At 40.5% G+C, this 12,841-nt stretch overlaps 1 protein-coding gene across 3 annotated transcripts in view; it reads right to left on the reverse strand.

Annotated features, from left to right (window-relative positions):
- Positions 1–12,841, reverse strand: part of LOC115580272 (CUB and sushi domain-containing protein 1-like) — a 419,751-nt gene that overhangs the window by 205,427 nt on the left and 201,483 nt on the right. For all 3 annotated transcript variants that reach the window (XR_003983835.1, XM_030414457.1, XM_030414456.1), the window contains exons 4-5: positions 4,060–4,254; positions 2,588–2,795 (exon numbers count right to left, since the gene is read on the reverse strand). Coding sequence is in view for 2 of the 3 variants with exons in the window: in XM_030414457.1 (XP_030270317.1) it covers positions 2,588–2,795; positions 4,060–4,254 (403 nt within the window). In the remaining variant the exon portion in view is untranslated. The remainder of the gene's footprint in view (positions 1–2,587; positions 2,796–4,059; positions 4,255–12,841) is intronic.

Consider the following 12,841-nt stretch of genomic DNA (forward strand, 5'->3'; position numbering starts at 1 on the left):
ATTCCAACATGGGACCTTTGCTGTTTGCCCCCTCCCTCTCCCCTTCACTGATTTTAGTCTGCATCTGTACTGAAACACGCATAATACAAGAAAAAAACGCAATATGCACAAATAACTACTATTATTTTTATGCAACAGTGAATATTGATACAACTTCACTTTGTTTGTAAGCCTAGTACAAGACACCTGTTATGAAACACTATTTTTTTTTTTTTTTACTTATATGTTAATGAATGTCCCACCACTAGACAAGGCATCTCCTAATTTCATTTTTGTATTTATTTTTGCAGAAACACATTTCCAACCCAAAACAAAAAAAAGAAAATAACTTTCTCTGGGATTGTTACGATCAATCCTTTAAAATCAGAAAGGTCACGTCAGAAGGCTTCACTTGATGCAGTCACCGTTTCCCGTGTGACAAAATGTTGGGTGTGCTCTCCAGTACACACCCTGTCTTCCCCCTGCATTGCGGAGGGTGGGTTGACAGTGGTCCTTGAATGTTATACTGTCGGAGACGAGCTATGTGTGAGTGTGTGTGTGTGTGTGTGTGTGTGTGTGTGTGTGTGTGCCGGTGCGTGCACGCTTGAGTGTGTGTGATCTGTCAGTGCCTCAAGTAACGATCAACAGCTCACGCAGTCAGAGGGCCACTTAAGACCTGACACACACACTCACACACACACACAGAAACTGTATCATGAGAATGCCACGGTTGATGCGTACCGCTCTGCTGGTGACAGGACTAAACGTGCAATTATTCTCCATTCCTTTTGTTTCCATCTGGTGCTCTCCTCTCTGCCTTCTTCTCTCCACTTATTTATCTGTCGGCCTATCCATTTTATGCTTCTGCTGGTTGCGCCACAATCATGAACCATTTTCTACACATGGACGACGCTGTCATCTATCAGCTGAAGTCAGGAGAACATGAAAAATGGGAAACAAGCGTTTTTTTCTGCGAGACACGGTGATGTATGAAAACGTTTTCATGAATCCAATTAACCAGTTAGAAAAGATTAAAAATCAAAAATTGTGTCGCCGCCGTTCCCTCATCACGTTATCTCGCCGGATACAAACATAAGTCATTGCATTGAAGTTTATGTTTACTGAACTGAAAATACCATGTTACATTGCACAAAAACATGTATCATATGCTATATGATATTTGTTATATGTAATAAACATATCATGAATCCAATTAACCAGTTAGAAAAGATTAAAAATCAAAAATTGTGTCGCCGCCGTTCCCTCATCACGTTATCTCGCCGGATACAAACATAAGTCATTGCATTGAAGTTTATGTTTACTGAACTGAAAATACCATGTTACATTGCACAAAAACATGTATCATATGCTATATGATATTTGTTATATGTAATAAACATATACGTCATGTGGCAGCGACCAATATTAAATGGTGTTTTTTATGACAACAATAGTTTCTTTCCAGTTAAACAGAAATTAATTACTCTTCTGTATAAATCTGATGTATAACACGGTGTAAAAAAGGCTTTTATAGGCTTTTGGGGAACGCCCAAGATGTACAACCTCATTTTCGAAAAGTTGGGAGGCTGTGTAAACCGCAAACAATAAAAGGGAGGCAATCATTTGCAAATTAAATGTGTTTACCGACAACAGTTTTATAAAAGGTAATATTTTTCTTGCAATGCTGTGGTTCACAAACTGTTGAACCTCACGCCATCCCTGTTTGTGAACAGCTGAGACTTTGATATTGATGGTAGAATTGAGTCTTGGTCAAAAAAAGGCTTCGAAAATTGTCGCATTTTGTTCATTTTACACAATGTCCTCGCATTTTTTGGAATCTGGGTTGCAGTGTCATTTAACATGTGGGGGTTTGAAAATATGTTAATGCTGCATAAATACACGACGCACACTGAAACCCAGGAGCGTCTGAAAAAAAATCACAATCCAATACTGTCGATTTTCTGAGCAGACCCGCCTCTCAGGAATCCGTGTTGTCATTACTGATGGAGGCCAAACTACTTTTCTAACTCCCTCCCCCCCGGATTTCCCAATTCCGAGCAACTTGAGCGACAGCCCTGCATGCCTAACCATTACGCTGCCTCCAACCCTGCAAAAAACACATCTAAGCCTTCAATGGAGATGTGCGATATTCTGAACAAATAGTGCTCTGAATTTAAAAAAAGAGAGTGTGTTCTGCTCCAACAGAGTACCAATTTCCAAACGCAAACCAATAGAAAATGTGAATGAAAGCAACAATTTATCCCCTCTCCTGTGGGATTTGAATACATCAGGAAAATCAACAGGACTCCTGTGCAGCTAATCAATCAGCTGTTGTATCTGTCCTCCCCAACAACATCATTAGTCCTCTTTTAATATTAAATGCCTCCCTTTAAAGGAGACAAGTTAGAGAACATTTGCAGTGAAAACAACAACTGTTCTCGTAATTTGAACAAGTCGGCTAACATCAAATGAAGCAGCTGGGCTACTGAAACTTAAAAACTAGTATGTGTGTATTCACCTTATACAGAACAGGGCTATAGTGTGTGTGTCTATACTTTTCACCTGTGTGCGCTTTCATTATCACCCCCTTGTACGAAATGTATCTCACCATATGCTGGGCGCCTCTGTCCCGCTGATTTCCAGGAAGTCATATTTGTCCTCTAACAAGAATTCGTTGAAGACGAGAGCTATAGTGTCCCCGGGTTCGGAGAGGATTGACCATGTGCAGTCCAGGTTGTTGTCATACTCTGCGGGGTATCCAGGGCTGGTTATCGAACCTGCAGTGCCTCTTAATGTACCGCCACATGCTCCCTCGGCTGGAAAGAGACAGAGAGACAATGAGAGGGAATAACAACCATTCAACAACATAACAATTTTACACATGATTGTTCTAGTTTGCTTTTATCTGTTTTATATTTTTTTTCGCCTGTTGTTTTAGTTTTATTAGTGCTGTTACCATTTTTATTCCTCACAAGTCTCAAATTGTTTTACCAGTTAAACTGGAAGGAAGGCAGAAGCCCACAATCCTCTGTGAGGACGTGCCTGACGGAAATAAGACTTTCATTTTTAAAATTGACTTCTATCAAAATACAAACCCTAATCTTATCTAATGTCTCTGTTTTTTGAATTGGTTTTCAAAGTTGGTCGTTCTTGCAGAATTAGATTTGGCTCCTCTTGCCTATCTATCTATCTATCTATCTATCTATCTATCTATCTATCTATCTATCTATCTGTCTATCTATCTGTCTGTCTATCTATCTATCTATCTATCTATCTATCTATCTATCTATCTATCTATCTATCCATACATCTATCTATCTATCTATCTATCTTTGAAAAATATGGAAGGAAAATGAAAGGAAAAACTCAAATTCAGAGGCATGATGTATAAACAATGTGTATGAACAAAAATAAAACATGTGTACGCCTTTTCTCACACATAAAATGGTGTTTGTACAGGGGATTAGATTAATTGATTGGTTGTTTGACTGACTGACAACATAACATTAGATTAATGTTATATCTGATAAATCGATATAATGCACAGGTTAACAAGAAAAGTAGAACAAAAAACTTTGTTTTTCCTTTTAAAACCCTCGTCACCATCTCATAAATGCACCATGCATCTTCAAAGACTGAAGGGTTTTTTGTGGAAACAGGAAAGAACATCTACCGCATTGAAACGAGACGGCAGAAAATTAAATCATTGAAGCATCTGAAAAAAAATAAAAAATAAAAAAATAAAATGCAAAGTGACTTTTGCAGAGATTTATCAGAAGATACCAAATCCCCGAGCTGAGCTTTTTTTTAACCGTCACATCAAACTTGGACAGATCTGTTTGTAGACTAATGAACCATTAGAAGGGTTTTGCTTGAGGATTTGGACTCCATCTGGTTCAGTAATCAATGCGTCAGGGCGTCTTATCTTCCTCCGACCTGTGACTGCATCTTAAGGTCCTTCAATTCTCATGAACTTTGCAATTAGAGTGGGCATTTCCTCATGTTTTAACACTTGTTATGTTGGAGTTGGCACCAAGCATTTCTGGAATTGATAAAGAAAGACAGAAAGTATATTTTTACCTCTGCAAAACGGTGACGGGAAGTCCCATTGTGCTCCGCTGCCAGGCGATACAATACACGTGAGGATGCTGTGTCCTTCCAGCACAAAACCGGACTCGCAGCTGTATCGGATCTTGTCCCCCATGTTGTACCGCGAGCCATGAATGACTCCGTTTGGGATGAGGCCGGGAGTGCCACATGTGTGGCTGGGCAGGACTGAAAAAGAGAGGAAATTGTGTTTGATTGTATGAAATTTAAAACTGCCTCAAAACACAACACCCAAAACAACCACATTCATCAAATCAGCTGACCAGAGAAGGGCCAAGCAGCCAGCAGGAGCTCAACAACAGAAAACGTATCACATTTATGATCACGGCTCTATTTCAGAGAAACCCAACTCTTTGGTTTGTGACACCTTGAAACAAATCAGTTTCCATTTGAGACCCACCAGTCACATATATCTCTGTGCTGAAAGCACGTTCAGACGAGGAGTCCTTGAAGCTTCTCAGAATGTTTCATTTGAATCATTTTGACTTGCCTGAAAAAAAAAATGATTCAGTATTCAAAAAAGAAATTGTTTACTTCTTTTTTTTGCAAATGAATCATCTGGTGACCCCTCCGATTTGTTTAGAGATCCCTTGTTGAGTCTCAGCAAAATGGATGACATGACACCTTCTGTAATGTTAGTAGATCAGATATGGGCCAACTTAAAAACTCAACAAAAAAACTTGTCATCATTTCGTCTGTTCAAGTGTTGCATTTTTCTGTAAATAAAAAAAAAGAAAAGGTTTTAAATGAGTTATTCGATGCTGTACAAAAAGGGTTGAAACATCATGATTGACAGCTGAGCCCCGATTGTGATTGAGTCGGGTCAGAACAAGACACTGCCTCCACAGCTCAGTCAGTACTGTGCAGATTCTGGCTCCAGACGACGTCGAGAGATGGCACCGCTGGTATCCTGGAATTTTTGGCTTCATTTCGTGAGTGGGAGGAAGCAGAGATGCATCGTCTGTCTTTATATATGTGTATATATATATATATATATATATATATATATACATATATATATATATATATATACATATATATATATATATATACATATATATATATATATATATATATGTATGTATGTATGTATGCATGTATGTATGTGTGTATATATATATACATAAATATGTCAATGGATTATTTACATAAGACTAAATATATCTCATAAATATCTCATAATACCGCCACACTGATGGATTTGATTTTTCCCAGTTGGAACATTCCAAACACTGACCATCGACGGCAGCAGCGAAAGTGTAGCAGTGCTGTATTTAGTTGCCTGGCGAGCACCCATCCTCCAAAGGGCATCTGTTGTTGTGACTTCTCAGGTGACACGGCTCTACAGTGTGGAGCAGCGACTTGTAGCTCGTGGTATAACTGGGCCAAAATCAATGTGCGACTGCAGCCAACAGCCTAAGCTCTACAGAAGGGGCTTCGGCGCCGCGGCTGTAGTACAACCTGGACGAACTCCACGGTATCAAACCCTGGAGCGTACCCTGTGTGTTTGTATAACTGGAGCATGTTAACTCGCCGGGTGTGTAATGTCTGCATGTAATGTGCATCCAAATGGCCAGTTTGTGTGCGTATGTGCGTGCACGGCGTGCGGTGTGTCTACATATAAGGGGTATCCAGTCAGTCAATCCGTGATGTGTTTGTGTGCGCTGTTCCAATTAAACGGTAGCATGGTAATTAGACAAAGCTTCACCAAGAGACCCTGAGAACTAGGACAGAGAGGAAGGAGGGGAGGGGGGAAAAAAAGAGGGGGGGGGGAGGAGAAATAAAAAGAAAGGAAGATGAAGAGACAGACAGGAGAGATGAGAAAGAAGAGGGGTAGAGAGGGAATGATGGAGGAGGAAGGGAAGAGGAGGGGACGAGGAGGACAAGACAGGAAAGGGGAGAGACGGAGGCTCTAGTCAGACAGGAAAAGAGAGAGGTGAACTAATTGCAGTGAGCCCTAAACATGTATAATTTACTCTAATTGACTCATTATTTGGATGCTATGAAGCCATGCATCAGGGCTGCCTTACTCACACTCAGCTGACCATGCCGTCCTCTGTGCAAACGTGCCGCCTGCTTTGTTTTTATAAAAAAAAAAGTGAGACGCACGACCAAAATCCGAAAACCCCCCCAAAAAAACTAGAGCACTGACTGGAGAGGGGAATGAAGCGATGATAAGAAGAGAGAACGAAAGGAAACACGTGTCATTAGTCACACTCATGTGACTCGACAGGCCTGTGTCTGCCAGGCAGGTCAGCGGGGCCTTTTGAAATGGATAACGTCTTCACAAGTTGTTATCTAAAACATGGACTAAACTAAGAGCTACATATTTGAGAAACCATTAAAAATTTGGCACCAAAGTTTTGTTTTGTTCTGGTGCCGTCTGTTTTGCTCTGATTAGACTCTGCGAATCACGGCACACTCCAAAACCAGTGGATTACCTGCAGTGCTTATGTAGGGTGGACGTACACCCCAGTCTCCTTGTCGCATGTATGTTATTGCCCTCTGATATTAAAGGAAGAGTTGAGGATAGAATTTTTTGACTTATTCTCCTCTTGCCAAGAGTTGTTGGCTGTCTCTTCATATTTACTGTACAGACATGAAGTTCATTTTCAACACTTGGTGAGGAAGAATCTCAAACTGTTTCTCCAAATATACACAAACAATCCACAGTTGGGTCATCAAACAACCCCACGTTTCAGAAAACGACCACTGATTTATATTCTGCTGATGATCGCGCACATTTTGCCTCTAAAAAAATCAATAAACTGGGTAGAAAGCAGAAATAGTGCCTTGTTCTGCAGCCTGCTGGGCTCGGGCTGTGTAATAGGGCACAATATGGACAGCTCCTGGTGCTGAAATGTAAAGTAATCACAGGAATGAAATATGAAAAATTGAAAATGCTACACTTTAATCTCACGGTGTATCCTTATAATTCACATGTGTCTTGCAACAGCAACCTAGCCTAGCCTGACCCCACAGTGTTCATCCTGTGGCCCTGTGGAATGATTAGATCGACAAGACAGATAGTGTCCGATTCCGTTAGGTATGTAAGGATGCTCTGGTTCTAAGGAGGGGGTTAATATGCAGGTCAGGACCTGCTCTCATGATATAGCAAGACGATTTCAAACATCATCTTCAATAAATCTGTTAACTGCATTTCCAAACACGTCTGCGTCGGCTTTCAGCTGAACTTGATTACTGAACCCTTGACTGCAACGTCTGGAGTAATATGTATCAGTCAGTAAGTGAGTTATTTTCCGCGACAAATAGCTTGATTTAAGTTGCCATCAACAGTTAGTATTAGCTTTGGGTTACTGCAACCTATTAAAAAATGTAGATGCAGATAATACTACTGTCTGTGTGCAACTGTTTGCCTTGCCTGTAAGCAGCACGATCCAACCTTGTCCACCTGTAACCTCATGCCTGGACAGTTCGAATTAGCCGTTTGCAGTCGTGTTCAGCGGCATAATGATTTTGATTACTTAATACCAAACGACTCCCTCGTTGTTTAATTTGGTTTACTCTATCCGCTCGACACTCGAGGTCATTTTGGGTTGTTTCACAAAGAAACTGTGCATTATAATTCCGCACTAATCTGAATACAGAACACAGTCAGATGTGTTTTATGAACTGCGAGTTCTCTTTATGAGCACACAGCCCGAGGACGACGTGTACTTCTCATTATCTTATTAAAGCTGACTTTTGTGGGGGAATGAAATATTCTGAACACAAGAAGTACAACATGTAAAAATTCTCGTATCACGGGAAAAGGCTACACTACAAAACCACACGTCCTGTTTGTGTGTGTGTGTGTGTGTGTGTGTGTCTACAGCGAGTGACTGACGACACTCCTCTGTTGTGATTGTCCCTCCCAGCCCTTCACAGCCTGAGGGCAGGTCAGTGTGTTGCTATGGCAACTCTAGGCCAGGGCAACATCAGTGATACAGGAGTGAATAACAGCAGAGAAGGTGATGAGATTGGGGCTTAGGGCTGACAGTAATGGAGCAACGGGAGAGAAGACTGGAAGGCAAAAGGGTTAAGGAGTTAAGGGAAGGGAGGGCAAGTTGTTTTAAGAGTAAGAGAACAAATGAGAGATGACGTAAAATGAGAGGTGAGAGCCAGAAGGAATAAGGAAGTGAGGAATACAGGGAAGGATGGATGACAGAAGTATTCATTGTTAAATTATTGATTCATCTTGTGCATAGACAATTGGATAATAATTCTCTATTTGATCTTTTCTTATGTCTTCTTCCCTTTCTTTTAAAAAAAAAGGATCCGCCTTCTACAGTTTCTGTTTCTCTCTTACTGTCACACAAGCACAGCAAGATTAATTTATAGCAGGATACCGCTAACCCTACACTCTGCCTATAACAATGACAGCCTTAGTAGAGTTTGCCCAGACAACTAAACAACACAGTTTCCCACTGCTCACAACTATTTAAACTCCCTCACTCTAGACAGATGGTCTGACCTTCAGAGTTTCGGTTCAGTTACAGCTGAACAAAACAGCTAGTTCCTCTAAGATGCTCTCCCGCAGTATGAATATATGGTGTTGCATAGCTAACCATCTGCTAAAAATAGCAAAGCAAACAGCTCCCTGAATATGTTGTTATGGATGCAGTAAAGCAGTGGATATAAGCCAACCAGCATAATTCAATTCTAAATAGAAAGATGAACATAATTAAATGACATTAAATCAAAAAAATCATAATTAGCGGACTCGTAGTAAAGATTACAGAGACGTTTTTTTTGCATTAGCTTTAAATTAAAGTCCAACTACAGCACAGATGAAAAAAAAAAAATTATTATATAAATAGAAAACATGCCCAAACAAGCTTTGAGACTACAACAAATTAATGAATTGAAAATGAAAAAAAATAATTAGGTGATATTCATACATTATGCATTTTTTGACTGATTAAAATTTCATGTTGGTGGTGCTGTTTGTGCAATTTCACGCCTTGGAAACACATGGGATGAGAGCGGAGAATGACCGCTAGTTACCTGACACCAACAAAAACAACTGTATTGAACTATATTTGTATCCACAGCATGTAACTTGCCAAAAGCCAAAGTTGGAACAGATGTTTTGTCATATCTAACTCCTCATACCTGGCAAAAATGACTAATTTCTTGTTTGGTTTCCAGGGGGCTGTAGAGTTAAAACCAAGCGGAACCAGAACAAATGTCAGATCGTGTGCACATATTGCCAAACAGGGATTTGGACAGATGTTAGCATTTGAAATTTGTCTATGGAAAATTCATCTTGCAGAGTGATTAAAACATTGGCAGACAAGTTAACTTTTCTTAATGAAAAAGGAACAGTTTTGTAATCTAGTTAGCCTTAACTCAAAGTGCAGGTTAGGTTGTCTGAATACATTTTAAAATCATGTCCAAGTCGCCAAACTTTATATACACTAAAACAGAACTCAGACCAGCTAGTTCATTTCCAAAGAGTCACAACTCAACAAAAGTTGCCACAAAGCTGTTGCAGATTGGCCTTTTTTTTTTTTTTTATAGCAGAGCTAGCGAGCTTGACATATAAATGTTGGGAAAAGGAGCAGAAGGCATTTTACCTGCTCACCAACCACTACTCTGAACAAATCACTCCCCATCCACACTTCGGTTGGGACCACTGAAGCGATCTTTCAATGGCTGCAATCCATAATCCATTAACACCTCTACCCACTTCCCATGGTGTATGTATTAACAAATAGCAATCGCCATACTCCTTTAATCTGTGATTCTTGATGTAGAGTTGTTGCTGTTGGAAAGATGCCAAAGCCCCTGAGGTAAATGGACTCCCCAGCGCCGCTAGTGCTCCCATGGTGTAAATGTATTAACAGCTTCTCTGACACATAGTACATAATAACTCTAACCAACCAAACACTAATGGGGCTCTTGGCCAACTGTGGCCGAGGGCCAGAGCTGATCGGAGGCCCTTCACCACCTGCTGTGCACCCCTTGTTTTTAATGTGTCAGCAGCTAACACGACATTTCCGGCAGCACTAACTCATTAATCAAAGACATTAAAGGGGTATTTCACCTTCTGAGCACACCAACTAAATTGAGCCCCTCTAAATTGATTTTCCCTGTTTTGTTTTGGGATAAGTGTAAGAGGAGCATTGATTTTCAGGGTAATGCTCCTTTGAGACATACCAAAAAAAAAGGTTGGCTGCAAGCTGAAGCTGTTTGATTGAACATGGAGATGAATTACTCAAGGATTTCTTCTCAGAGAGGATATGGAGGTCGCATAGCTTCCAAGTGCAATTTTCTCAGTATATGATTAACTATTAAGTAGTGCAATTTGTTAGCCTGGCAACTAGATGAATGGTTTGCTATCTCAGGTTTCATTTGCTCTGATGTGTCTTGCTTCCTTCTTCAGACAGATTGACAGTCACCCTGGTTTGCGTCAGGCCAATCGCAATTGTTTTTTTTTTTGTTTTTTTTTACCTCATTAGTGTTGAAACATTGGCCTCACATTCCGTCAATGGTTTTATATGGCATTCTGTGAGCCAGTAGGTTTTCAGGCATGAGTAGTAGGGTTCCACTGTACAAAGTAGGCCAGGGTAAATACACTTGTGTATACAAATACACAATGCGTATGTCACGTGAGCAGTCCAACAAAATCAGTTTCTGAAGAAATCTGAATGAAGAAATGAGCGAACCAAGTTTTTGAATCCCCACTCATATTGGATCTACAAGGCTTAAGTCAAAGGTTTGATCCATTTTTTAGAAGGAAAGGGCACCACTGCTTTGCTGAAACCGTCCTCTTCAGAAAAACGTCATGGATGGAGAACTTGGACAGCTCCTTGTGACCCATTTTTATGTTTGTAGTTGGGCAGCGACCTCTAGCGGCTACCAATCTGCTGTTGGTCAGAATAATCAGTGCAACTTCCACTCTAACGATGTAGAGTCAAACACAACAGTACCTGAAACAAAGAGATGCCTACTATGACAAAGCTCAGACGAACACTGTGTGGTTGCGGTTCATCTGGTTCATATTCAAAGCAGCGTGCCACACTGTACATCCCAATAATACTGTATTACAGATCTGAGCTTTCATTCCTGTGTTTATTGCTCTGAGACAGAGGGCTGTTTATTATCTCGTATAGTGACTGCACTGTCCAAGATAATGAGAACAACATATCTGGAATCTGCTTGACAATTCTGGATGTTGGGTTTTCCCTTTTGAGTGTGCCAGCCAGTGATGTTTCCAGCATTAATTCCCAACGATCACCAGTGAAGGAGGGCAATCCGAGTACAGACTTCACTTTGTTCTACAACACAGGGAATACCGTAGGAAAAAAAAACACAGCCTAATGAACCGAGGCTTGTAGAATCACAAGTTACGTAGTAAACAACACCAACGGATTAGAACTTGGGTTTCGTTCTAATAATACCAAACAACAGCAAAAACATATTCTATCTTTATATGGCTCTGCAGACTGCGGTCCTAAACAACATTCAGCCGGAAGAAGAAAAAAAAAAAACTTAAGCTCCTAGAAGTTACATTTTTGCTGTGCTCCCTCGGAGTAAACGTATTAAAATATATTAACACCGTCTTTCCTATGTTCCCTCGGTGAAAATATATTAGCAGGGCAAGTGACATTTCCAGCAGCGCCTCTAATCAATCACCTGCAAAACAGAGTAATCACTGTAGCAGCTACACTCTGTTAAACACCAGCTCTCCTCAGCCTTTCCGGCAGCACTGTGAAAGCAGGAAAAATTGGTTGCTAATATACAACGTCCCGTTGCTGTGATGGCCGGCGCTATTAAGACCAGCAGCCACAGAATCACCAGGTTTTTTTTTTTTTTACAAACACGGAGAGGAGAGGCAGGACACTGTAACACTGAAATGATAAATGCATTGCTCTGTTTGTATCCACTCCTTTACATTCTTCTACAGGCTAATTCGAAACCATGCTGACCATGCAGTTGCACTGCCCTGCCCTGTGTAAAGGCAGCATGAATGGATATTTGACAACTTGTGGGCAAAAGAACATATCATCTTATACAATAAAGTATCTAAGGCTAAAAAATGACCAAACATTTCACTTTCTACCCAGCACACAGTGGGAAATATTAACTTTCAGCACTTTGGCCAGTTTTTACAGAATTGTTCACTGAAGGGAGCAGAAGCAAAGCTGGGTGATATGTCTTTGTTGCGACCTACAAATCCTTTTAAATCACACATAGTTGTTTGACACGTCAATATATATGAAAAAAAAAAAATATTGAATAGTGCTGCTCTTAAGATGCCTAAGCTATTACTGCCACGGGAATTGCTCAAGGTCTAACAAAGTTAATGCGGTGAAAAGTACTGTCAGTTTTTTATTGAAGAACGTATGTGAATGGAAGCGTGCCTTTGTTAATGTCAGGGACATGTCATTACTGTGTTGTGTCATGTTTGCTATAGTAAGGAATTGCAATCTGAGAGTTCTAGGATCTCTGTGTCCTTCATCTGGGATAGTGAGACCAGTTAGTAACCAAATAATGATTCTCAACCTTTTCCACACCAGAAGCATGGAGGTTTACCTGCCGGCAATAACAATATTGTAGCACAGAGATCATTACTTTGAGACAGAACCTGTTAAATCCGAGCTTTTGGGATTTTTGCTTGAGGCTTTAGAACTTTCTCTAGCACTTTAATCCCCCTCCCATCTCTGGAGAAGGGCACTGCCACCTCAATCATGTTCTCTCTTCTTTTTCCCCCAAGCCAAAACCTGAGGCATTCCCCCCTATCCAGCAA

This window comes from Sparus aurata, chromosome 4 (genome assembly GCF_900880675.1).
Source record: "Sparus aurata chromosome 4, fSpaAur1.1, whole genome shotgun sequence".
In the NCBI taxonomy this organism is placed as follows: Eukaryota; Metazoa; Chordata; class Actinopteri; order Spariformes; family Sparidae; genus Sparus; species Sparus aurata.